The following is a 27,539-nucleotide window of genomic DNA, read 5'->3' as shown; positions in this document are numbered from 1 at the left end:
CCCCCCAGCCCCAGCGCTTAGAACAGTGCTTGGCACATAGACTTCTTCTAGACTGTGAGCCCGTTGGTTGGGTAGGGACCGTCTCTATATCATCATCATCAATCGTATTTATTGAGCGCTTACTGTGTGCGTAGCACTGTACTAAGCGCTTGGGAAGTACAAATTGGCAACATCTAGAGACAGTCCCTACCCAACAGTGGGCTCACAGCCTATGTTGCCGACTTGTACTTCCCAAGTGCTTAGTACAGTGCTCTGCACACAGAGAAGAAGCAGCGTGGCTCAGTAGGAAAGAGCCCGGGCTTTGGAGTCAGAGGTCATGGGTTCAAATTCCGGCTCCCCCCATTGTCAGCTGTGTGACTTTGGGCAAGTCACTTAACTTCTCCGGGCCTCAGTTACCTCATCTGGAAAATGGGGATTAAATCTGTGAGCCCCACGAGGGACAACCTGATCACCTTGTAACCTCCCCAGTGCTTAGAACAGTGCTTTGCACATAGTAAGCGCTTAATAAATGCCATTATTATTATTATTATTATTATAGTAAGCGCTCAATAAATACAATGGAATGAATGAATAGTAAGCGCTTAACAAATACCATCATCATCATCATCATTATTATTATTATTATTATTAATATTATTCAGGTCCAGGACCCGGAGGCTTTTCCGTTTCTGGCTTCCAGGCTCGGATTCCCGCTGACCCCCACTCATCCCATGGGTTCAAATCCCGGCTCCACCAACTGTCAGCTGTGTGACTTTGGGCAAGTCACTTCACTTCTCTGGGCCTCAGTTACCTCACCTGTAAAATGGGGATGAAGACTGTGAGCCCCCCATGGGACAACCTGATCACCTTGTAACCTCCCCAGTGCTTAGAACAGTGTTTTGCACATAGTGAGGGCTTAATAAATGCTATTATTATTATTATTATTATTATTCCTCCCTTTTTGGGCCCCAATGGGGCTGAGGACCCCTCCCGGGGCACCCAGCACCTCTAGCAGATGGACGGCCGGTGCCCGGTGGTCGGGGGGCTCCCGGCCGTTTTGGTGGCCGGGCTGGTTGCCACCTGCCTGGCCTAGTGGCAAGACTGAGGGCTTGGGAGTCAGAGGTCATGGGTTCTAATCCCCACTCCGCCACTTGTCTGCTGTGTGACCTTGGGCAGATCACTTCACGTCTCTGGGCCTCAGTTACCTCATCTGGAAAATGGGGATGGAGACTGTGAGCCCCATGTGGGACAGGGACTGTGTCCAACCTGATTACCTTGCATCTACCCCGACGGTTAGAACCGTGCTTGGCCCATAGTAAGCGCTTAAAAAATACCATAATTATTATAATCATTATTACCCCAGCGCTTAGAACAGCGCTTGGCACATAGTAAGCGCTTAAATCACACCATAATTATTACTATTATTACCCCGACGCATAGAACAGTGCTTGGCACATAGTAAGTGCTTAAATCATACCATAATTATTACTATTATTATTACCCTGATGCATAGAACAGTGCTTGGCACATAGCGCTTAAAAATGCCATTATTATTATTATTATTATTATCATTATTATTATTATTACCCAGGTGCTTAGAACAGTGCTTGGCACTTAGTAAGCACTTAAAAATACCATCATTATTCATTCAATCGTATTTATTCAATCGGAAGCAGCATGGCTCACTGGAAAGAGCCCGGGCTTTGGAGTCAGAGGTCGTGGGTTCAAATCTCAGCTCTGCCAACTGTCAGCTGTGTGACTTTGGGCAAGTCACTTCACTTCTCTGGGCCTCAGTTCCCTCATCTGTAAAATGGGGATTAAGACTGTGAGCCCCCCGTGGGACAACCTGATCACCTTGTAATTTCCCCAGCGCTTAGAACAGTGCTTCCCCCTCTCCATCCCCCCATCTTACCTCCTTCCCTTCCCCACAGCACATGTATATATGTTTGTACATATTTATTACGCTATTTATTTATTTTACTTGTACCTATCTATTCTATTTATTTTATTTTGTTAGTATTTTTGGTTTTGTTCTCTGTCTTCCCCTCCTAGACTGTGAGCCCACTGTTGGGTAGGGACTGTCTCTATATGTTGCCAGCTTGTACTTCCCAAGCGCTTAGTACAGTGCTCTGCACACAGTAGGCGCTCAATAAATACGATTGATTGATTGATTGATTGCTTTGCACATAGTAAGCACTTAATAAATGCCATCATTATTATTTATTGAGCGCTTACTGCGTGCAGAGCACTGTACTAAGCGCTTGGGAAGTTCAAGTTGGGAACATTGTTATTATCATTATTATTATTATTACAGTCCGCGGCGCAGGCAGCCGCTAGTGAAGCGGCCACGAGGGGGCAGCACTGCCCTCCGATGGCCTCCGGGGCAGTAGGTGGGGGAGACCACGAGGGGGCAGCACTGCCCTCCGATGGCCTCCGGGGAGGTAGGTGGGGGGGGGCGACCGCGAGGGGGCAGCACCGCCCTCCGAGGCGGTCGGTTGGGGGCGACCACGAGGGGGCAGCACCGCCCTCCGATGCCCTCCGGGGCGGTAGGTGGGGGGGGCGACCGCGAGGGGGCAGCACCGCCCAACGGGGCGATAGGTGGGGGTGCGACCGCGAGGGGGCAGCACCGCCCTCCGAGACGGTAGGTGACGCAGCATGGTTCAGTGGAAAGAGCCCGGGCTTTGGAGTCAGAGGTCATGGGTTCAAATCCCTGCTCCTCCAACTGTCAGCTGTGTGACTTTGGGCAAGTCACTTCATCATCATCAATCGTATTTATTGAGCGCTTACTATGTGCAGAGCACTGTACTAAGCGCTTGGGAAGTACAAATTGGCAACATCTAGAGACAGTCCCTACCCAACAGTGGGCTCACAGTCTAAAAGGCCTCAGTTCCCTCATCTGTAAAGTGGGGATGAAGACTGTGACCCCCCCGTGGTACAACCTGATCACCTTGTAACCTCCCCAGCGCTTAGAACAGTGCCTTGCACATAGTAAGCGCTTAATAAATGCCATCGTTATTATTATTATTATTATTATTATTATTATTATTATTATTATTAGGTGGGGGGCGACCGCGAGGGGGCAGCACCGCCCTCCGATGACCTCCGGGGCGGTAGGTGGGGGGGGGCGACCGCGAGGGGGCAGCACCGCCCTTCTTGAGCCCACCTCCCGGAGGTCGGGGCCACCACCAGGGGGCAGCACCTCCGTGGCGGGAGGGAGGGGCGACCACGAGGGGGCAGCAGCACCGCCTCCGCGAGGCCCTCATTCATTCATTCAATCGTATGTATTGAGCGCTTACTATGTGCAGAGCACTGTACTAAGCGCTGTCCATCCTCCGCCGGCCCGTGGACCTGCATGTCCGTCCCTCCCATCCCTGCAGTCGGCCTAGCAGTAGTATTTTCTGAACGCCTGCTGAGTTCAGGCCCTTAGGGTGTGCAGAGCGCTGTGCTGGACACCCACTGTGCCGGCCGCCTCCTGTGTGTAGAGCGCTCTGCCGGGCACCTGATGTGGCCAGAGCTCTGTACTAGACACCTCGAAGAGGTGTCTTTTAGAGTCTTTTAGACTGTGAGCCCACTGTTGGGTAGGGACTGTCTCTAGATGTTGCCAATTTGTACTTCCCAAGCGCTTAGTACAGTGCTCTGCACATAGTAAGCGCTCAATAAATACGATTGATGATAATGATGATGAAGAGTACCATCGCTTTGGGTATTATTCTTCTTATTATTAATCGTATTTATTGAGTTCCTCCTTTGTTCCTTTTGGACTGTGAGCCCACTGTTGGGTAGGGACTGTCTCTAGATGTTGCCAATTTGTACTTCCCAAGCGCTTAGTACAGTGCTCTGCACATAGTAAGCGCTCAATAAATACAATTGATGATGATGATGATGAAGAGTACCATCGCTTTGGGTATTATTCTTCTTATTATTAATAGTATTTATTGAGTTCCTCCTTTGTTCCTTTTAGACTGTGAGCCCACTGTTGGGTAGGGACTGTCTCTAGATGTTGCCAATTTGTACTTCCCAAGCGCTTAGTACAGTGCTCTGCACATAGTAAGCGCTCAATAAATACGATTGATGATGATGATGAAGAGTACCATCGCTTTGGGTATTATTCTTCTTATTATTAATCGTATTTATTGAGTTCTTCCTTTGTTCCTTTTAGACTGTGAGCCCACTGTTGGGGAGGGACTGTCTCTAGATGTTGCCAATTTGTACTTCCCAAGCGCTTAGTACAGTGCTCTGCACATAGTAAGCGCTCAATAAATACGATTGATGATGATGATGCAAAGCACTATACTAAGCACTTGGGAGGGTACAGCATAGCACACACATTCCTTGCCCACAGCAAGCTCCCAGGCCAGAGAGGGGTAGGGCCGGGAAGGGGGCAGGGCACATGCCCCCTAATTCTGTTGTATTTGCCCACGCACTTAGTAATAATAATAATAATAATGGCATTTATTAAGCGCTTACTATGTGCAAAGCACTGTTAGTACGGGGCTGTGCACACAGTAAGCACTCAATAAATACGAATCATGACTGATACAGATAAGGAGACAATCCTTTTGGGGGGCTTCTCCCAAGAGAAGCAGCGTGCCTCAGTGGAAAGTGGACCTGCATATATGTTTGTACGTATGTATTACTCTATTTATTTTACTTGTACATATTTATTGTATTTATTTTATTTTGTTAATGTTTTGTTTTGTTGTCTGTCTCCCCCTTCTAGACTGTGAGCCCACTTTTGGGTAGGGACTGTCTCTCTATGTTGCCAACTTGTACTTCCCAAGCGCTTAGTACAGTGCTCTGCACAGTAAGTGCTCCATGAGAAGCAGTGTGGCTCAGTGGAAAGAGCCCGGGCTTTGGAGTCAGAGGTCATGGGTTCAAATCCCGGCTCCGCCAAATGTCAGCTGTGTGACTTTGGGCAAGTCACTTCACTTCTCTGTGCCTCAGTTCACTCATCTGTAAAATGGGGATTAAGTCTGTGAGCCCCACGTGGGACAATGTTGCCAATTTGTACTTCCCAAGCGCTTAGTACAGTGCTCTGCACACAGTAAGCGCTCAATAAATACGATTGATGATAACCTAATCACTTTGTATCCTCCCCAGCGCTTAGAACAGTACTTTGCACATAGTAAGCGCTTAATAAATAATAATAATAATAATAATAATAATAATAATAATGGCATTTATTAAGCGCTTACTATGTGCAAGGCACTGTTCTAAGCGCTGGGGAGGTTACAAGGTCACCAAGTTGTCCCACGGAGGGCTCACAGTCTTAATCCCCATTTTACAGATGAGGTAACAGAGGCCCAGAGAAGTGAAGTGACTTGCCCAAAGTCACACAGCTGACAAGTGGTGGAGCCGGGATTTGAACCCCTGACCTCTGACTCCAAAGCCCGGGCTCTTTCACTGAGCCACGCTGCTTCCCCATAAATGCCATTATTATTATAAATACGATTGAATGAATGAATGAATGAATGAATGAATGAAAGAGCTCATGGATTCTGATCCCGGCTCTGCCACTTGTCAGCTGGGTGACTTTGGGCGAGTCACTTGACTTCTCTGGGCCTCAGTGACCTCATCTGGAAAATGGGGATGAAGACTGTGAGCCCCACGTGGGACAACCTGATTTCCTTGTATGCCCGCAGCGCTTAGAATAGTGCTTGGCACATAGTAAGGACTTAACAAATGGCATCATTATTATTATTTCCCTCCCTCTTTGTTCTCTCTCCTCTACCTTCCTCCCCTGTTCCAACAGCGTGGCTCAGTGGAAAGAGCCCGGGCTTTGGAGTCAGAGGTCCTGGGTTCGAATCCCGGCTCCGGCAATTGTCAGCTGTGTGACTTTGGGCAAGTCACTTAACTTCTCTGTGCCTCAGTTGCCTCATCTGTAAAATGGGGATTAAGACTGTGAGCCCCACGTGGGACAACCTGATCACCTTGTAACCTGTCCAGCACTTAGAACAGTGCTTTGCACATAGTAAGCGCTTAATAAGTGCCATCATTATTATTATTATTATTATTGTTCCATTCCCACAACCCTCTGCCCCTCCCCTTGAACTGATTATAGCCTCTCCCTTCAGCACCCCCACGCCTCCCCCACCCTTCTGGGGAGGGGGCTCCTGCCTCTACCTCCCCCCTTTCAGTCCTGACCCACCCAAGTAACAAGGCCGTCTCGCTAGGTGACCATTATCAAAGGGCCCTCACACCAGCTCGTGGCTTACAATGGACTAAGCACTTAGTACAGTGCTCTGCCTGCGGCAAGCGCTCAATAAATGACATTGACATTCTGTATATATGTTTGTACATATTTATTACTCTATTTTACTTGTACATATCTATTCTATTTATATTATTTTGTTAGTATGTTTGGTTTTGATCTGTCTCCCCCTTTTAGACTGTGAGCCCACTGTTGGGTAGGGACTGTCTCTAGATGTTGCCAACTTGTACTTCCCAAGCGCTTAGTACAGTGCTCGGCACACAGTAAGCGCTCAATAAATACGATTGATGATGATGATTGACAGACTCCCTTTATTAAAACCACCCACTGGTCCCACATGCCAGGGAGCATCATCCCAGCTTGATCAAGTAGAGACACCCCCTGGCCGCAAAATCCTGTGTTTTTTATAGCCAAAGAAATGCAAATTAATAACAATAATAATAATAATGGTATTTGTTAAGTGCTTACTATGTTCAAAACACTGTTCTAAGCACTGGGGGAATACAAGGTGATCAGGTTGTCCCACGTGGGACTCACAGTCTTAATCCCCATTTTAAAGATGGGGGAACTGAGGCCCAGAGAAGTGAAGCGACTTGCCCAAAGTCACCCAGCTGACAAGTGGCGGAGCTGGGATTTGGACCCATGACGTCTGACTCCAAAGCCTGTGCTCTTTCCACTGAGCCATTCTGAAATGCTTCCCTGACTCCTCCCCTTAGTTTGGGGTTTTTTTAATGGTATTTGTTAAGCACTTACTGTGTCCCAGGCACTGCAATAAACGCTGGGATAGATCAAAGATAATCAGGTTGGAAGAAGTCCATGTCCCACAGGGTGCTCCCAATCTTAATCCCCATTTTATACATGGGGTAACTGAGGTCAGTCAATAATAATAATGGCATTTATTAAGCGCTTGCTCTGTGCAAAGCACTGTTCTGAGCGCTGGGGAGGTTACAGGGTGATCAGGTTGTCCCATGTGGGGCTCACAGTCTTAATCCCCATTTTACAGATAAGGTAACTGAGGCCCAGAGAAGTTAAGTGACTTGCCCAAAGTCACCCAGCTGACAATTGGCAGAGCCAGGATTTGAACCCATGACCTCTGACTCCAAAGCCTGGGCTCTTTCCACTGTGCCACTTTTCTGGGTTTTTTAATGGTATTTGTTAAGCACTTACTGTGTCCCAGGCACTGCAATAAACGCTGGGATAGATCCAAGGTAATCAGGTTGGAAGAAGTCCATGCCCCAAGGGGTGCTCCCAATCTTAATCCCCATTTTATACATGGGGTAACTGAGGTCAGTCAATCATATTGAGCACTTACTATGTACACAGCACTGTACTAAACCCTTAGGAGAGAACAATATTCATACAGTCGTATTTATTGAGCGCTTACTGTGTGCACAGCGCTATACTGAGCGCTTGGGAGAGTACAACACCAGATGCATTCCCTGCCCGCAAGTTTACAGTCTGGAGGGGAACTGAGGCACAGAGAAGTTAAGTGACTTGCCCAAGGTCACCAAGCAGACAAGGGGCAGAGCTGGGATTACTCTCACTCCCAGGCCTGTGCTCTTTCCCTTAGCTTCTTCTCTTAGCTCCCGGTTCTCCATAAAAATTCCTTTTTTGAAGGTGTGGAGGGCAATGAGTCCTCCGCCCTTTGCTGGGAGTATGCGGGAATATGCGGGAATCTCTTCTGCGGAGGAATTCCTGTGAGGATGAGATAAACAGTAGTGAATCCTCTGCCCTTTGCGTGCGAGAACTCTTTCCTTGGGAGTCTTGTGTTGACGCTGGTAGACGTGAACCTTCTCCTTGAGGGGTTCCAGAGTTGAGCGGATTGTCTGCCCTGGACGGGGGCGAGCTCAGGGCCGGGGGCTCGCTGCTACTTTTCTGCAGTTGGCACGGGTCATGCCCAGTGGCTCCAAGGACCGGTGGTAGTAGGTGATGGGTCTTTCCGCCTCCCCTTTCCTCCCTTCTCTCCCCTTCAACTTTTTCCCTCTTCTCTTTCCCGTCTCCCCACCCCGTCCCACCTGAGCTGCGGCAGAGGGTTAGGGAAGAGGATTGGGCAGGGGTGGGGGGATGAGGAGCCTTGATGCCCCCGCCTTGGCTCTAGGGCGTTCTTGTCCTCATCATCATCATCATCAATCGTATTTATTGAGCGCTTACTATGTGCAGAGCACTGTACTAAGCGCTTGGGAAGTACAAATTGGCAACATATACAGACAGTCCCTACCCAACAGTGGGCTCACAGTCTAAAAGGGGGTGGGGGGCTGGGTTTGTCCTCGACGCCAACCAATCCCCCAGTGAGCCCGGCCGGGTCTTGGGGCAGGGCGGCCCTTCCCCGAATCTTGACTCCTAGAAGAGGTCGATATGGAAATCTCTTTTCTCCCGAGAGCGAGCGGTCCGCCCTAACCTTCTGGCTCTCCGGCCGCGGAGCTCGGTCGAGGTGGCCTTTTCTTTGTCAGCCCGATGCCGGGGCTCTTGTCCAAGAGCAGGGTTTGCGTGGTCAAGGCCAAGGCCTCGCCCAGAAACCGACGGCGAACCCTCGCCGGGCTCTGGGTCAGAAACGGTCTTGGCAGCAGCAACAAAGCCAAACTTTTCGTCCCGGGCTTCAGGCCCTTCTGTCCAAAAGTTCATTTGGAGCTAATTAGCTTCCAAGGCCTTTCCGGGTGGGTTTTCTGTTTTCTTCTTCCATAGTGACAAGACAAAGGGAACCGTTTAAAGTGAAAACCAGATGTTGGCGCTTACTGGGCGATGATGTGTGCGTGTGAGCGCGCGTGTCGTCCTGTCCGGGCTGGGGGAGGTCTGACTGGGCCACTGCTGAGACATTGGGCCACAGCTGTGACCCAGCGAGTGGACTCTGGCTGGCCCCATCATAGTTTTCTGCTTTCTTCCTGGTATGCTTGGCACACAGTGGGCACACGCCGCGTGGGAGGAGTTTTCTCACCCTGAGATGTCAGCAATGGGCTGGTTTACCCAAGCCCTGGCCCACAGAGGACGGGAGGGGACACGGGCCCGGGTGAACGTACACACACGCTCACACGTACGCACACCCGTGAAGGCATCTCGGTACAGTCTTCCCCCCGCCCCCTCCCAGCTATGCTCACATTTCAGGAGGGAAAGGCGGAGCGGAGGGGAGGAGAGGGGAAAACCGCCACCAAAGACAAGGAAAACCAGGAGGATCAGGAGGACGAAGCGGGTTCCACCCGGGGAGAGACAGCGGAAAGTCTGGGCTTTGACCCTTGTCTGCTGTGTGACCTTGGGCAAGCCACGTAACTTCTCTAGGCCTCCGTTACCTCATCTGTAAAACGGGCCTAATGTGGGAGACCCCAGTACTTAGTACAGTGCCTGGCCCATAGTAAACACTTAATACCAATCAATCAATCGTATTCATTGAGCGCTTACTGTGCGCAGAGCACTGGACTAAGCGCTTGGGAAGTCCAAGTTGGCAACATATAGAGACAGTCCCTACCCAACAGTGGGCTCACAGTCTAAAAGGGGAGACGGAGAACAAAACCAAACGTACTAACAAAATAGAATAAATAGAATAGATATGTACAGGTAAAATAAATAGAGTAATAAATATGTACAAACATATATACATCTATACAGGTGCTGTGGGGAAGGGAAGGAGGTAAGATGGGGGGGATGGAGAGGGGGACGAGGGGGAGAGGAAGGACCACCATCTTTCTTATTATTAATAATTACCTTGTATTTACCCCAGTAGTCAGTACGGTGCAAGGCAAATACTAAGCACTTAAATATCACAAAAAAAAAATACAGAGGGTGGGTGTCCAGGAGGGCGACCAGCATACAATAATAATAATAATGTTGGTATTCGTTACATGCTTACTATGTGCCAAGCGCTAGGTAATCAAGGTAATCAACAAGGTAAACAACGGGCTCACAGTCTAGAAGGGACTAGAAGGGTCCAAACCTAGCCCCACATTCAATCGTATTTATTGAGCTTTATTATTCATTTATTACTCTATTTATTTTACTTGTACATATCTATTCTATTTATTTTATTTTGTTAATATGTTTGGTTTTGTTCTCTGTCTCCCCCTTCTAGACTGTGAGCCCACTGTTGGGTAGGGACCGTCTCTATGTGTTGCCAACTTGTACTTCCCAAGCGCTCAGTACAGTGCTCTGCACACAGTAAGCGCTCAATAAATACAATTGACGATGATGGTAATCAGGTTGTCCCACGTGGGGCTCACAGACTTAATCCCCATTTTCCAGATGAGGTAACTGAGGCACAGAGAAGTGAAGGAGAGGAGGCCGGAGGCCTGCCCGCTCTCCGGAGCGAAACTGGAGTTGGCGGGTTTCTTTGCATTTTTTTATGATGGTTGGTAAGCGCTTACTCTGTGCCAAGTACTGAACTAAGCGTTGGGGTAGATACAAGCTCATCATCATCACCATCAATCGTATTTATTGAGCGCTTACTATGTGCCGAGCACTGTACTAAGCGCTTGGGAAGTACAAATTGGCAACATATAGAGACAGTCCCTACCCAACAGTGGGCTCACAGTCTAAAAGGGGGAGACAGAGAAACGAAACCGAACATACTAACAAAATAAAATAAATAGAATAGATATGTACAAGTAAAATAAATCAGGGCGGACACAGTCCGTGTCCCATGTGGGGCACATAGTCTGAAACCCTGCTTTACAGATAAGGTAACTGAGGCCCAGAGAAGTGAAGTGACGGGCCCAAGGTCACACAGCAGACAAGCGGCGGAGTCCTTCGGACTCCCTGGCCTGTGCTCTAGCCATTAGGCACGCTGCTTTTTTCATGTATTCTGCTTCGTTCTCTTGAAATAGTGAATGTCTTCCTCACTGGGTCCCCAACTGTGCAAATGTTATCTCTGTTTGGTGTCCACTACAGCATCAGCTCCTTGAAGGCAGATGGGAGCGTGTGTCTTGCCAAGGCTGAGGGGCTGTCTACTGAGTGCTCAATCCGGCGCACTGGTAATACCACCAGTTGACTATTTGGGAATTGGAGATCAGCTGAGACGAGCCCCCCGCTGCCCACGCTACCTCGACCCCCTCCCGAGAAGTCACGGAAGGGGCGGTGCCGCCTTTTATGCCCTGGCAGGCCAGCGTGGCCTCGAGCGAAGACCACGGGCCTGGGAATCTGGAGACCTGGGTTCCCATCTCAGCTCCACCGACTGCCTGCTGTGTGACCCTGGGTAAGTCACTTCATTTCCCTTTGCCTCGGTTTCCTTGATTGCAAAATGGGGGTTCTATACCTGTCCTCCTTCCTACTGAGATGGAAAGTCTCACGTGGGACGGGGACTGCGTCCGACCTATCCTGCATCTACCCCAGTACTTCACACAGTTTTTGGCGGGCAGTAAGTGCTTAAATACCACAATTATTAGTCATTCTTATCATCATCCTTTAAGACCCGGGGTTTCGATGCTTGCTGAGCCCAGACTGGGCCAGCTGGGCGCCCCGACTCCAGCCCAAGTACAAGGCCCTCCTCGAGGTCATTCAGTCCAGTCCCCTGCCTCCAACCAGGTGGGCACCTGGCTCCCCGAGACGGCTTCCCGGGCCTCCGGGGAGGGAGCGGCCGCCCCCTCGGTCGGCAGCGAAGCCGGTGGGCTTCCCGGCGACGGCCGGCTCCCTCGGGCCGCCGTCCACCCCCCCGGGCTTTGGGATGGCATCAGTGGCACGCACATGCGGCGGAGGGGGACGCCCCGGTTCCGGGGCTCGGGACCTCGGAGGGACTATTCCCTTATAAGGTTCCGAGCTCCAACCAGCCCAGAAAAGAAAGACCGAGTCTTGCTTGAGACAAAAGGCAAACGGTTTTAGCCCACTCTGCAGCCTCCCAGAACACATCTGCTATGACCTCACCCCAGCTGGCCGGGTCCCAAGCAGCCCCATGGCTCCCGCAGGGACAACGGGAGAAATGGAGGAGGAGGAGGGGAGGGGACGGAGGAGGAGAAGGACGAGGAGGAGGAGGACGGGGAGGGTGCGGGGGGATGGGGATGGGACGACGGAACGGACAATGCCATCTGCTCGAGCGCTTTAAGGGTCCTACGTGCTTTCCTCCGGCTCCAGATTCTTTTCAGTCTTGAGTTTTTGGCCGGGGGTGAACCAGGCCTAGAAAGTTTCCTTGGATTTCCCAACTGGTCCAGGCGGCGTGTTGATTTTGCCAGGCCGCACAAGCCACGCAGACGGAGGCGTAGGAGAATTAAAGACCCCCTAGCTCCTTTTGCCAATTACGGTCATTACTAAAAGGTATCTCTGGGAAAGAGGTGGCTGTGGGGGGCCTCGGGCAAGTCACTTCATCTCTCTGAGCCCGAGTTCCCCCAAATGGGGCTACAACCTTTCCTCGCTTTCCCTCTTAATAATAATAATAATGTTGGCATTTATTAAGCGCTATGTGTACAGCACCGTTCTAAGCATTGGGGACGTTACAAGGTGATCAGGTTGTCCCACAGGGGGTTCACAGTCTTCATCCCCATTTTACGGATGAGGTAACTGAGGTCCAGAGAAGTGACGTGACTTCCCCAAAGTCACCCAGCTGACAAGTGGCGGAGCTGGGATTTGAACCCATGACCTCTGGCTCCAAAGCCCGGGCTCTTTCTACTGAGCCACGCTCTTAGACTGCAAGCCCCTGGAGGGATGGAGACCGCATCTGATTGGATTACCCAGAAACTACCCCAGTGATGAGTACAGCATGTTGCACCTAATGAGTGCTTAATGAACACCATATGTTGTAGTAGTAGTAGTAGTAATAATAACGGCATTTATTAGGCACTTCCTTTGTGCAGAGCACCGTGTCTATAGCTGTCCTCCGTACTCAGAGACGACAGTGGAGACGGTGAGGTCTCCCTAAGAATGTGCTGGATAGGCCAATGTGGGATCCACAGTCCCGGCCACAATGCCCGCATAAAATGGTTGTCCCTCATCCTGTTGCCACGTTCGATGTTTGTTGCTGTTTTCTTTTGCCTCCGTGTCTCTCGTTCCTCATGAAGCTTCTCCTCAGAGACAGCCCTTTCCTTCTTGCGGGTGGTGGGCCACGCAGCTCTCTCCAAAGCAACTTTTTTCCAGTTTCCAACCGGGATGCAACAGTCTGAGGCTTTGTCTCACCGTGTCCTTAAAAACGCTTCCTCTGCCCTCCTGGCTTCTGGTTTCCCGGTGTCAGTTCTCCCTTTTGTCACGGTTCCCTTTCCCAGACGTGAATGTCCTTCTCTGGGTCTCTTTGGCCTTCCCCGCTCCCCTGGGGATCGGATGAATAAATGGGCGGCACCTCCGTGAGACTTGTACTTTAAAAACGGATTTATTCAAAACGTTTCGGGGAAAACAGGTGGCTTAAGTCTGATGAACCGATGCTGAACGGCAGAATGGTGGCCAGAGGGGCCCCGAGTCCACCAGCTGACCGAGGGGCCCACGACGGCCAGGACAACCGCGTCAATGGTGGGAAACGCCACCGGGGCCGGATGACGGCGAGCGTCGGGCGGGGAACGTGAGTAACCCAGAAATCCACTTCAGAAAGGCCCAGAGGGGAGGCGTCGTCCAAACTCCTGCCACATCCGAGTCTTGGTCCCCCACAGTACAGACCACCGGGCTGCCTGGCCCTGAGGGCTCGGGAGCCACCGTGGCCCTCACAGGTGGGTACAGGTGCTACCGTGGAAGGCTGCACCTGTTCGAGGTGGGCTTGGGGGCGGGGGACGTGGTGGGGTCCCCGAAACCGTGCCGCTGGTCGGCGGGTGGCTTGACCATGGAGTCGGGGAGGGCCGACTGCTCTGGTTCTGTTTCCCGAGCGCCTTCGGGTAGCAGACGTCACAGGGTGGACAGGGTTTGGGTGAGCTGGTTCACTTGGAAGTTCTCCCTCCCTCCTTCCACAGAGAAACACCAAAGAAACAAGAAGCCCGGGGAGATGGCCCTGACACCGAAAAGGGGACACCAGGCAGGGTGAAATTTCCCAAGTGTGGATCCTACTTCGCGTTTGTTTGCTGGCAACGGGGGGGTAGTCCGGTCGGCTCCGAGTTCTGACTGCCGGCGGACAGCCGGAGGGGCAGGGGGGCCACGGTCAACAGAGACCCAAGCCAAGAAAAGGACAGCCAACGACATCGGGAGTTTGCCATTCAGACCGTTCTTCCAGAAATCACTCTAGCCGGGAGTCCAGCTTTCCAAGCTGCAGGGGCCCGGCCCCCATCAATCAATCAATCAATCCCTAGTTTGAGGAACCGCTTCCTCCGGCCCACCTGCCGACCGGCCAGCTCTCTCCGGGGCACCTTGGCTTGGCACCCGGTCGGAAACAGGAACGCCGGTTGACGGTGCGGGAGGCGGGACCAGGTAAGCCACTCCATCAGAGCGACGGTCCTCTCTGATCAGGTGAGACGGTCAAGGATGCCCCGGAGCCTTCTGCAAGCCACACACCAGAACCCAGAAGCTGCCGCGACGGGGGTGGAAGGGGAAGGGGTCGGGGACCGGGAGGGGTCCAACATCACCAGTGGGCCGGTGATCAGCTCGGACATCCGCGGGCAGCACGGGGACGTCTACTGATGGGAGTGCGAGAGGCCGTTTGCTTGGGAACTCGGAAGGTTCAGTACAACATCGTGTGGGGAAAGAGATCGGCTGTCCCCACGGCGACCGCGATCAGAGAACTGCCACAGCGGCCGGCCCCCGCCCCGCCCCGAGGCATGACGTGACGACCCCTACGCGATGCCCTCCTCCCGGTCGATGGGGTCGGCTTTGGTGGCAAACACATCGGCCAGCATGTGCTTAGGGATCTCGGAGCCCCGCACCTTCAGGGCGTAGCAGGCGTTCTCCACCTTGCCCAGGCTCTGCTTCAGGACGTACAGCTTCTTGGACACCTCGTAGGGGCCGGTGTTGCCGATGAAGGAGAAGCCGTCGTACACCTGCCGCAGGAAGCAGCTCACCTCGAAGGGGGTGTCCATGTCCCCGTTGCCCACGCTGCTGATGCACAGCCTCATCAGCTCCCCGGTCAGGTCGGCCACCCCCAGGAGGTAGTCCACGGGGGTCACCTGCAAGCTGCAGGGGCCGGGCGGCCCGCTCTGGGCCGCAGGAGAGAGCTGCCGGGGAGAGCGCCCGGGAAGGCGGTGTGAGACGAGACGAGGCGGGGCGGGAGGCCCGGGCCAAGAGACATCCCCCTCTCCCCCTAAACCCACCCAGTTCCTTCTAAACTGGCCCACGAGGAAGGGGGCGGTGAGGAAACTGCTTTTGGAAACCGAGTTCCACTTGCAGGGGTCAGATCCCCATCGCCTGCCTCCCTTTTCCTGTTCTACCCGCTCTCACCATTCCCAGGAGGATTTTCTCGGGGAGGGGGCGTCCTGCCTGGGGAGCCTGACCCCCACCCCCTCAAGAGAGAAGGGGAGAAACAGTCCTCACGCATCACTGGATTTTGTCCCGGGAACGACTCAAGATGCAGGACAAATGAGTCATGCGCTTTGACCGGAAAGGACGCCTGCAGCGTTCCCTCCGTGCGCACCGAGCGTCCCAGGGCCAGTTCCACACACGGAGCACACTGGTCCGGGGACAGGGATGGAATGGAAGAGCCAATGGGCCAGAAGGCTGCCAGGTGGGCCGCTTTGGGGCTGACAGAACCTTCTTTGTCTGTGTCACGGAGAGATGGGAACGCAGGAGGCCAGGAGGCCAGCTTTCCAAGCTGCAGGGGCCCCCGGCCCCCATCACCCTGATGAGACGGTGCCCGACCTCAGGGTTCAGAGAGCCCCCATTCCCCAAAAACCTAATGCTTGCCCTAACTCTCTCGATTCTCCCCCAGAGAGAAACTGAGGTAGAGGCCGAAGGCCTCGGCCCGGCCGGACTCAGCAAACCGGGGAGACGGGTTCTCTCGGCAGACCGCCGCGCAACAGGAGATGGCGAGCCAGGGTCTCAGTCTCCGCTGCCCCAGAAACCCCACACATCCCATCTTTGGGAGGCTCAAGCCCCGGATCCAAAATGCCTACCGTCTGCTTCTCCTCCTCCCCGGGGGCTTCGGTCACAAACACCAACTGACGATTGATCTCCTCCACGCTGATGAGCGATCGCGTTTTGATGAAGTGTTGGAAAGACACCGCCTCGACGTATTCCTGGAGACCTGCGGGGGGGCCCGACGCATCAGATCAGCCAGGGGAAGCAGCGGCGGGCCGGTGGGACCGTCCCTGCCAACCTCTCGCTCCCACCCAGCAGCACAGGGCCAGGGGGCACAAAGAACCCGCCGAAACAGACATTTCTCAGAGAAGAGAGAGATAAAGAGAGGAGAGTGCTCTCTCGATCTGGGAGGCCATTCAGGCCGGGCCCAAGGCAACGCCTTCGCTGGGACTCGCTTGCCCATTCCCTCCACCGCCCCCTCCCACCTCTGGATCGGGGGTTGAGCCGCGAGGCCGATGCCCCCTCCTCCCCGCTCCCCTTTACACAGTCCTCCTCTCAACTCTGAGCTCCAACCCCAACGCCTTCAGCCAAGCCAGCCTCCCTTGGCTTCCTTCGCCGCTCCCTTCCTCGGATCCCGTGCTCGCCTAAGATCGGATGGGTTTCTTGCACGTGGGAGCCAGAGGCTACCTCGATCTGGGGACAATCCCTCACGGAGCAGTCAATCCTCTTGCTGGGACCCTCTAAGGAGAGAAGTCCAGGGACGGAATGCGCGAGAACAGCGGCAGAGTGAGAGAAAAATCTTTCCGTGCCACCACCCCAATCACTCAACTCGGTACACGATCCGGAATGGAGAAATTGCCCCACCAGAAACTACCCTCGACATTCCTCGAGTCTGTCACCGTTTTCCTGAACTCTCCACTATCAACGTTCGCTACCTTAGTGCTGAGTACAGGGGTGAGTGCATATTAGGTGCTCCAACACCACCATTATGGTGCTTGATTACCGCCCGTTAACATGCAGAATGGAAGGACACGTGGCAGGCTGGCAGACGTCTCTCACCCCAAGAAAAACCATTAACGTCCCACTGGAAAACGCTGCCATCTTCCTCTTTAGCAAGACAAAAAGCCATGATAAAAAAAAACAGAGTCCTTCAGAGTGGAATGTGTGTGGAGGTGGGAGTTCTTGGAGGGCAGGCTGGATTGGGCTTTGGGGTGTACGGTGCCTCCACACTGCATAGTTGAGCGCTTAGCAAATAACTTAAAAAAAAAAGCATCTATCATCACCCTGGAGTTTCAAGTGTCTTTTGATTAAGATGCTGAAATCTTGCTACTGTCTCGCTCTGATGGATTTCTCAAAAACATCTAGATCTTTTCTCGGTCCAAAATTCCGAGATTTCTGTTGACTCGGGCTCATGCCAAGAGCAGTTCGGGGCAAGAAAATCGAACCCGGCCTAACTGTCCAACGAGCCGAAAGGTCTGGTCTGGTTGCCTCACAAATGAGCTCACTGGCGTGAGTGCCCACGTGGGCATGCTTGGGCACTGTGGGGGGGGTGGGGGCGCACGGCGGGGGGGGACTCATCGTTTCAAGATAGATGCATGATGTAAAAACAGGTGGGTACATGATGGGGGGTCCCGGGGGTCCCGGGGAGAAGGGAGGAGTGGGGGCTGCGTGGGCCAGCGCTGCAGCATGCCGACTGGCTACCTTCCAGCTCTCCTGTTAGTCAGAACCCGCTTCCTCCCAGAAGACCCCGAATCCCCAAGGAGTTCCGGGAAGCGGAGCCTCCGGCGGGAACCGGCCCCTGCAGGCAGGAAGGGGTTACCGGAATAAACTTCCTCCGGCCAGGCTATTTTGGTCACGTAGTTGGGCGCGTTCACGGCCGAACGTTCGCAGGAGCTCCGGGGTCTGCCCCGTCTTCGCTGTGGGCAGGGAATGTGTCTGTTGTAGTGTTCTATTGTACTCTCTCAAGCGCTTAGTACAGTGCTCTGCACACAGCGAGCGCTCAGTAAATATGACTGACTGACTGTCTGCCCCCAAGGCAAAGAGTTAGGGAGGGAGAATGGTCCCCAGGTGCCTCTGGCCTGACCCTCTCAGACCAGATGTTTGGCTGAGTGGGGGGATCTATGGGAGGGGGGGCACACGGCCGGAAATGGGACCCCCACTGCCCTGCTCCTCTAGCTGTGGCACCCACTGCTACAAATCAATCAGGTTGGGGACAGTCCCCGTCTCTCAGGGGGCTCACAGTTTAACTTGGCGAGAGACCGGGTAGTGCACCTCCATTTTACAGTTGAGGAAACTGAGGCACAGAGAAGCGAAGTGACTTGCCCAAGGTCACACAGCAGACAAGTGCAGAGATGGGAACAGAACCCAAGTCCGTGGACTCCCAGGCCACTAGGCCACGCTGCCTCCCCCCCCCATTTTTTTTTAGCATTGTTGTGGTCCCCTCTGTCTTGGTGTCCATCCCCAGTCCGATCTTGCCACTTTCTTCTTTGATCAGGAGACCCAGGAGGGAATGGGATGGGGGCATGTCTACTTCCCACCTGGATAATCTTCCCCAGTGCTTAGCACAGTGTTCTCCACACACAGAGCCGCTTAACAAATCCCAGTACTACTCAAAGGCCCCTGAAGCCGGAATCGAGCCTATTCTGCTTAGCCTGTGACTCCATCTTCTTCTTCAGCCTCCTGTGCTACCCTGAGTTTTAAAACTTCTTGAGTGGTCCACATCAATCTCCCTCCCAGTCCCTCAATGTTGCGTCCTCTTCTTCATCGTCACTGCCATTATTATCTCTGAACAGCACGCTCATTTCCCGAGATTGAAGAAGGTTTTCCTCGGAGGAGAAACTAAGAAGACGGATGATGGAGATTTGAGTTCTGGCATGTGCAGCCCACAGGGAAAAGAACATGATGAAATAAAGAGGTGAGAAAGCCCCAAAATGCTAATAATAAGAACATTAATACTAGCGTTTGTTCAGCGCTTACTCTGTGCTGAGGTCCATCTTAAACTCTGGGGCAGATACAAAAGATAATCTGGTTGGACACAGTCCCTGTCCTGCATGGGGCTCCTAGCCTAAGCAGGAAGGAAAACAGGTATCTTACCCCCATTTTAGAGGAAACTGAGGCCCTGAGAAGTGACTTGCCCGAGGTCATTCTGCAGGCAAGTGGCAGAGCTGGATTAGTACACAAATCTGTGCTCATTCCCCTAGGCCATGCTACTGCCCAAAAAATGCAAAAGTGGAAAAGCCATCAAGAACTGGTTTGCAGTGTTTTTAAATGTCTAGAGACAATCTTTGCCCTGCCCTAACAACAGTGTACATTAACCGCTTACTACAAGCCAAGTACTGTGCTTAGCACTGGGGTCGAACCAGGATCATCAGACCAGACACGATCCCTAACCCACGTGGGCTCACAGCCCAAGTGGGAAGGAGAATAGGCGTTTCATTCCCATTTTCCAGATGAGGATCCCGAGACCCATAGCGGGTAGGTGCCGTGGCTGAGGTCACTAGGCAGGCCAGAGGCAGGGCGCTGCTGTTCCCAGGGGGGAGGGTGGCGGGAAGAGATGCCCCCTGCCCCACTACCCTCCGTCCAGGTTAATAATAATAATAATAATGATGGCATTTAAGTGCTTACTATGTGCAAAGCACTGTTCTAAGCACTGGGGAGGTTACAAGGTGATCAGGTTGTCCCATGGGGGGCTTAGAGAAGGGTTTTCGAACCAACGGATGCCCCGCGGTCACCTCGAGACCAACACCGGGGCCGGGCACCTTAGCCCCCGGCCCTCCCACCGGTCAGATCCGTCTGCCAGCCTGGCCGGGAACCCACCACGGGCACAGGGAGGGGGACACCACCGGCACTGAGTTCCTGACTCTCTGGGCCTCTGTTTCTGCATCTGGAAAACGGGAAGACTGTCTCATCCCGCCCCGCTCCCTCCTAGCCCCGAGAGAAGTGCCAAAATGATCCGGAGAGAGCCCACGGGCAAAGGAAAAACCCAACCGAGACGAAAACCGGTGCTTCCTCAGCTCATCTAGCTGCATCCCAGCCTCGAGAGGCTCGAGTTCCTGCCCCGTGAGCCTTCCCGTCAACAACACGCTCCGTTTTCCTCTCCTCGGGCGGAGGAAGGCAAGAGGGTCCTGAGAGAAGCGGGATTTCCCAGACTCTCTTGGCTTTTGGCATATTAACAGAGAGGAAGATCTGGGACCGAGCACACAAAAGTGTCAAAAACAGAGATCCACGTCCCATGTCCAATTATTAGCTTGTTTGCTTAACCAACACCCCCCTTCCTCCGCCCCGGCCCCCGGCCAATCTGCAGGCTGCTCTGATAAGGACGTGAAGGACACAGGGCCTGGCTTTCCGCTGGGGCTCCGTTAGGAGGGGTCGGACCCCAGGGCGGGGTCCCCCGGGGCGAGGCTCCGCCTGCCACCAGCCCCCCCTCTTAACGAGGCACAGCACAGAGACCTGCTGGGTCCCCCGAAAGAACGGTTTCATCTTCCTAAGCAAGGTGGGGAAGCCCAGCGAGGGAAGGGGTCGAATTTGGATCCGATACTGCAAACTTGACGGGAGAGGACACCTGGGTTCCTGTCAACCTTGAAGAGGACTGAGAGACTGCAAGGAAGGAAGACCTAGGTTGGCTTTGAGGGCTGAAGGCGTGTGAGGCAGCAGAGGGCTGAGCAGGAGGAGGAGAAAGATAGGCGTGGGCGCTTCCCGACGAGTCCTGAGAGAAGCTTTTCTTAGGGAAGGAAGGTGGGAGCCTTGATTTGGTTCACTTCCTAGTCCTCAAGGGGACAGCCCTTCCTTCCCCTCAGAGAAACATCCCCAATTCTCAGGCAGAGTTCCTTAACGGCCCTCCCTCCCTCCTTTCCTCCCACTTTGTGCTGCCCACTGCTGTCAGACCCAAACCTTTCTAGCCCATTCCCAGCCCGCTGGAAGGGTGGCCACCTCTCCAGCTCTAAGGGCTGCCTCCTGAAAAAGATGGTTTCTCTTGGAGAGGGAAAATAACTTCTCCCAGGAGCCAAAAGGCTCGCTGTCAGAAAAAAAAGTGGGCTCATTTTTTTTTTTTAATACAAGTAACGGGGAACATCTGCTCTCGGTAGAGGATCCTACTACCTTCGGGAGAATTTAGCCGTTCACCTATAAGAGACCTAAGCCTTCAGAGGAAGAGACCCCAATATTTGCCCCCAGAGTCCAAGCAGGTCTGGTTCACAACTGGATTGGAATTGTCCCCGGCACACACATATGCACATGCACACAGTGCCCCAGGAGTGGCCGGAATGGGCACCGGAGCGGCCCGCGGGGCCCTGTCCATGCTGTGACTGTGACCACCCACGGACCCACCGCGACTCTCCCCTGCCGCCAATTTAAAGCCATTTCTCCCAGCCCGGTTCTCTCTGTTTCAGGCAACACGATGACCAGAGAGCCCTGGCCCAGGCACTGCAACGAAAGCAAGTCCTGCCCTCTAGGAGCTTATCATCTACGTGGACAAAAACAGTCACCAGTCATCACTCAAAACCACCTCTCATGCTTGAAAATCATTCTTGCTTCACCTTTTAGACATCTCTCCCGAGGCCATGAGACCTCAGCCTTAAAGCTCTCCCGAGAAGGACCTGTGTTCCAGTCCTTTGGTCCTTCCTGGTGCTCTCTCTCCACACTCCTACCCCGGCTATGGAAGGTAAGCCGAGGGTCGCACTGCTGACTCTCCAGCTGTTCCTGGTGAGTGGGACGGTCCGGCTTTCCTCTCTCTCCCAGACTCACCCCCGACTCCGTTCCCCCTCCGTGGGCTCCATCGCCTGTGTCCTTCTGGCCTGGGATGGTCCGGCTTTCCTCTCTCTCCCAGACTCACCCCCGACTCCGTTCCCCCTCCGTGGGCTCCATCGCCTGTGTCCTTCTGGCCAGCGCCTGGCCTTACAAGTCCTGCTTTGGGTTTGCCACGGCGACCCAGGGGGTCCCCAGAGGAGCAGGGAGGCCCGTCCTCCCAGTTCCACGGGGGTGAGGGGGAACACATCCAGACCATCACTGCTTCAGAGCCTTCAGGGACCAGGAGATTGCCACTGAGGACCGGGGAAGGAAGCGGAAGCCTCCCAGAACCCCTCTGGACCGTGACTTTTATCATATCTCCCAGGAAATGGCATCTATAGGGGCCTAACTGCTTCTCTTTGCAAGGACAACTGTTAAAGAGCAAATCCTATCACCTGTTCTGAAGTCACCCAAGATTCTGCCCACATTCAGACACGGCAAGCTTTGCCCATGGGACGGTTCTCCTGTTCAAGCCCAGGGTGGCTGCCCTGGTGGGGGGGGGAGAGGGAGGCTCCCCTCAATCCCTCCCCGAGGCTGGTGCAGCCCGACGGGCCCAGGTGGAACCTGACCTGGAGTGATGGCCCGGTGGAACTGGTGCAGGTCTTCACCCAGTAGCTCCTGGGCCACCTGCTTCATTTTCTGCCTGACGGCCTCCAGCTTACTCTCCGATTCGGTCAGTATCTCCTCGGCATCTGGAGCGCTGCAGGGACAAAGGGATAAGGCCCCTGACGTTCAGTCTTCCCACCGCGGGGTTTTCTAGGCTCCTGTCCCTACTGCAAGCACGTTGCAGACTCGGGGAGAGGGTTCTAGAGTACATGGGGAGGCAGTGTGGCCTAAGGAGAAGAGCACAAAACGGCAAGCCAGGAGATCTGAGTTCTAGGCCCGGCCCTGCCACTGGCTTACCGGATGATGCCGGGTAAACCACGTAACCTCTCTGGGCCTCTGCTTCCTCATCCACAAAATGGGGAGAAGATAGCCTGGGAGGCCTTCGTCACTTTCAGACCCATACAGTCCTGTAAGTAAGGCAGCCGGGCCCCCGAATGTGTCTGAAAGAGTATGTGGATCACACCTACTGGGCTGAAAATGTGAAGAACGACAGACTTTCTTAGACATTATACAAATGTGCATGTCTGTTTGCTCTTCCAACATCCTCCCGGAAGCAAATGGGTGGCAGATTCCCAGCTATTTCGGGACAAAATTGAAGCACCGAAACACAACGGAGAAATCAGACCCCGGAACTGTTCTCTGGTATTCGTCAGAGGTCAAATTTTGCACTGTAAAGTTTAAAGAGCCAATGGGAAAATCTATCACCACCAGGGTCTTCAAACCCAACTACGGCACACTGTAAGCTTATATTTCTGTACCAAGTAATACAACAGCATTAACCAACTGAACGTTGAAAGGGTGGATGAGAGGATCTTAAGTGTTTGATGGAACAGAGAGACACATACAGACAAGGTATGCAGTTTTGTATCTATTCTCATATTCCTTTAAATTTGGCTTCATCAATGTGCGTCTGCTTGCCTTGCCCATTAGACTGTAAGCTCCTCCAGGGCAAGGACCCTGTCTTCTTGGTTTTGCTCCCAAGCACCAAAGACTGTGCTCTGCCCACGACAAATATCTGATGCAGGCCGTTGACGTTATCGATTCTGAGAGAGGGGGAGAAGCGGAGAGAGCGAAGAAGCGCAGGGAGAACAAGTGAAGGAAAACTTACCTTGTAATCCGATGGAGAAGGAAGATGGTCCTTTTGCTTTCAACAGTTATATCTCGACTGAGTTTCACAAGCCTCTCGTATTTGTCATGCCTGGTATCAAGTTCCTGTTGAAACACTGAAAAAAGAACTCATGAAAACCCGGGCCGGGGGGTGGTTAAGAAATGGGCTCACCCGAATGCTTCGGCCACGGCGGCTTTCTGGGGTGTCCGGCTTAGCTGTTCTGATGTTGGCCTTGGAGGATAGAGGAGGATTTTAGCAGATTGTGAGCTAGGGACCGTGTCTCTGTGGTGAACTCTTTCCTGGAGTTTAGTACGGTGCTGAGCAGGACAGTCACAGAGGGCTAGGAAACCACTAGTGCTCAGGGTACACACACGAGTTTTGGGGGCGGAGGGGTTGTTAACTACAGTATTTTGAACCAAGTTCCACTTGAATCAACTACAGCCTACCTCCCTAAATTCTACGGTCTTGATTGGAGGCTATCCTTCCTTCTCATGAAGCCTATTTGGGACATGAAAGAAATTCCCCTCCAGTGCAAACGCTCCAAACTCTGCACAGCCTGAAATGAGCCCACGAGGTGGGGAGAGGAGGAAGGAATGATTTGCAGAAACACTAAGTACCACCTGCCATGAAAACAGAATGGTCTGTTGTGCCCGATCTTGCTACTCAGAAGAAGGAAGTATGTCTTTTGGCTAGTCCCGACCCTGGATTCAGTCCTGAAAGGAGGAGGGAGTGGAAGACGAGGAGATGAGGAGAAGAGGAGAGGAGGAGAAGGGAGTGCCTCAGCTGGTGGTGGCACACCACTAGCCTTCCTCAGTGGGTGACATGCTACAACCATCGTTCACCTGGAACCTATGCATGCTCTGGCACATGGAAGACCATGCACTGAACTGGACAGAGCTCTCCTTCAGGCGCCCAGAAGCGTCTACTCCCGGGGCTCCCCGGCTTCCTCCCAGCACGCCCCCAGAGCCAAATCTTGGGGGGCAGGCTCAGTCACCCCGGCCACGAGGGGACTTCAGCATGGTCACAGTGCCCACTGCTGACACCCAGCCCTAGTCCCACTCCGAGTTTTCGTTTCTTGCCTCGATCTGGTTCCCTCACACACTCGCCACTGCCACCTTCTCAGCCACCAAGGCTGTGGAACCTGACCCTGTCACAAACAGAATCCCGACTTCAAAAGCCGGCCGCGGAAAACACTTTCTACGTGGGTGTCTTCAGGCCAAATGGCACCCGGGGAACTGGGAGGAGGCCTGACTGCTCTACAACTCCTCTTCCCTGTCACGAAACCCACGTACCCGACCTGTTTGGAGACGGGCCTGACGAGTCTGGAACGGTTCATTCGACAAAAAACAAAAGCAACGCCTCAAAAAGTGGTCATACTCGCCAAACGGAATGCCTTCAAATTTACGGAGGAAAGACAAACGTCCAGGAATCGATGATCTAATTTCTCTGGGGCCGCGGGCACGATCCGGTAGCCGGCCCAGGGCCCACAGAGAAGCCAGGCTCAGTAGAGGTCGAGTCCGCACACCACTTCATTCATTGTCATATTTATTGAGCGCTTACTGTGTGCACTGAGCACTACAGAGCACTTTACTAAGCACTTAACTTGTCTTCCTCTCTTCCACTTACCTTGGCTCATTCCTCTCCCTCCCACCAAGAGTCCCACGGGTGCCAAGCCGCTGGTGCCGGCTGGGCTTTCAAAATGCCGCTCACCCCAGCCCTCCACGAAACCTGGGTGGATCCAACGGTGAAAAGACTCAAGCAGGAGGCTTCCTGACTCGACGGCTCTTCGGAGCCCGCTCCCCCAGAGGCCTCTGCCACTTGTTCGAACGCCCCAAAGTCCGGCCCCCTGGCCCACCCCAACTTCTCCAGTCCCAAGTGCGGATCTGCCCCCGGACGCCAACAGAAAGCACACTTACACTTAAACGAGGCCATCACCGCCGAAGACGAACCCTCGTCCTTCCCCTCTCTTCTCGGCCCATGTGGGAAATTGTCGTGTTTCCTTTTGCGAAACCCGCCTGGCCCTAGAGGGAGAAAGCAATATTTAAGCTGGGATTTGCTCTCCTCACCGAAACCCGCTAACCAAGAGCCCCCGCCTGTCCCATGGGAGGAGGTCTCACCTATCTCTCTCTCCACCTCCACCCTAAGAGCCACAGCTTTGTCTGAGGCTCCTTAATAGCTCCAATTAATAATGATGGCATTTATTAAGTGCTTACTATGTGCAAAGCACTGTTCTAAGCGCTGTTCTAAGCTCCAATTGTCTTGAAAAGTGAGCCAGAGGGGCAGAGGCTACAGCTTTAGGACTGTCTCTACATGTTGCCAACTTGTACTTCCCAAGCGCTTAGTCCAGTGCTCTGCACACAAGTAAGCGCTCAATAAATACGATTGATTGATTGATTGATTGAATGGAGGGGATGATGGGGGTTCTCTGAGAGCCAAGGACCAAGCAGATTGGGTGTCAAGCAGGATTCAGACCCCCAGAAGGCCAAGGAGCCTCAATTCTGGGTCTTTTCGGCCCCATTGATTGGAGCCCTGGAGTGAAGGAGGTTGGCAGCCTTGATGGCTGCGCGGGGGATTATGGGTTTGCCCCCCACCATTGGAAATCCAACTTCACCGGCGCCATTGCCCTCAGGGCTGGGAATCCACATCCCATCACCCATCCGGTTGGAACCCAGGAGCTCCATCACCTTCCAAGGCTGGAGGACCACAGGCCTCATCAAGGACCCCCACCCCCCAGAAGAAGCAGCGTGGCTCAGTGGAAAGAGACCAGGCTTTGGAGTCAGAGGTCACGGGTTCGAATCCCGACTCCGCCACCTGTCTGCTGTGTGACCTTGGGCGAGCCGCTTCACTTCTCGAGCCTCGGTTCCCTCATCTGTAAAATGGGGATTAAGACTGTGAACCCCACATGGGACAACCTGATCACTTGGTCATCATCATCATCATCAACCGTATTGACTGAGCGCTTACTGTGTGCAGAACACTGTACTAAGCGCTTGGGAAGTACAAGTTGGCAACATATAGAGACGGTCCCTACCCAACAGTGGGCTCACTGTCTAAAAGGGGGAGACGGAGAACAAAACCAAACATACTAACAAAATAAAATGAATAGATATGTACAAGTAAAATAAATAGAGTAATAAATCTGTACAAACATATATACAGATATACAGGTGCTGTGGGGAAGGGAAGGAGGTAAGATGGGGGGATGGAGAGGGGGACGAGGGGGAGAGGAAGGAAGGGGCTCAGTCTGGGAAGGCCTCCTGGAGGAGGTGAGCTCTCAGCAGGGCCTTGAAGGGAGGAAGAGAGCTAGCTTGGCGGATGGGCAGAGGGATTGGGGGCATTCCAGGCCCGGGGGAGGACGTGGGGGGATGACTTGGTATCCCCCCAGCGCTTAGAACAGTGCTTTGCACATACTAAGCGCTTAACAAATGCCAACGTTATTATTATTATTATTATCCCCCAAACTGGCGCCTCTGTCCCCAGGGTCCCCTTGAGGAGGGAAGATGGCGTCGTCCTGGCACCTCAGGCCTCGAAGGCCTTCGCTGGGAGGGCAGAGGCAGGTGGGCCCCTCGTCCCCGCCCACTCCCCCACCTCAGTGTGGGGTGGGGGGAGAGAAGGGATGAGGAGGAGGGGGGTCCCATTTCCCTCCCCGTCGAGGGGGCCGGGGCCCAGCCCAGACGCGCCCCCCTCTCCCCCTCCACCATCACCACCTTCTTTGCCACTCATGGCGGCTCCTCACGGGCTTCGCGCTCGAGGGGGGGCGCGCGCGCCTCGGCTCCACGAGGTCTCGCGCCGCCGCGCGTGCGCACGCAGGGGAGGGGACGACGGCTCCGTCCGCGGCAGCCCCCTAGCGCGCGCGAGGGCGCATGCGCGCCTGTGACCCTCCTTTCCCTCAGACTGGTCCTCGTGCCGCCTCCTGTCCCGGCCTGTGCCTGCCCCCCCCTCGGGATCCGTACTTAAGTAAGTGTGAGGAGGCGGGTGAAGCAGGGACTTGGTAAATTCACGGTAGGAGAAGGTTTTATT

At 53.6% G+C, this 27,539-nt stretch overlaps 1 protein-coding gene across 1 annotated transcript; it reads right to left on the bottom strand.

Annotated features, from left to right (window-relative positions):
* Window positions 1–12,911: 12,911 nt before the first annotated feature.
* TSNAX (translin associated factor X) lies at window positions 12,912–27,317 on the bottom strand. The gene is made up of 6 exons (XM_038761057.1): window positions 27,227–27,317; window positions 25,436–25,540; window positions 23,520–23,634; window positions 22,375–22,505; window positions 16,117–16,247; window positions 12,912–15,222 (listed from the first exon to the last, which is right to left on the bottom strand). Exons 1-6 carry the CDS (start codon window positions 27,240–27,242, stop codon window positions 14,845–14,847), a joined length of 876 nt encoding a protein of 291 aa, XP_038616985.1. The 5' UTR covers window positions 27,243–27,317; the 3' UTR covers window positions 12,912–14,844.
* Between the last annotated feature and the right edge of the window lie 222 nt (window positions 27,318–27,539).

Source organism: Tachyglossus aculeatus, chromosome 19 (genome assembly GCF_015852505.1).
Source record: "Tachyglossus aculeatus isolate mTacAcu1 chromosome 19, mTacAcu1.pri, whole genome shotgun sequence".
In the NCBI taxonomy this organism is placed as follows: domain Eukaryota; kingdom Metazoa; phylum Chordata; class Mammalia; order Monotremata; family Tachyglossidae; genus Tachyglossus; species Tachyglossus aculeatus.
The sequence above is the reverse complement of the archived record's forward strand: the minus strand, read 5'-3'. Positions and strand labels throughout refer to the sequence as shown.

What these genes read in the sequence shown, in the direction of transcription:
- TSNAX (XM_038761057.1), bottom strand. An exon ending in CCACCGGGCCATCACTCCAG is followed by an intron (nt 16,248 to 22,374) that starts GTCAGGTTCCAC and finishes GCCCCCCCGCAG; the next exon opens with GTCTCCAGGAATACGTCGAG. An exon ending in GGGAGGAGGAGAAGCAGACG is followed by an intron (nt 15,223 to 16,116) that starts GTAGGCATTTTG and finishes TCTCCCCGGCAG; the next exon opens with CTCTCTCCTGCGGCCCAGAG.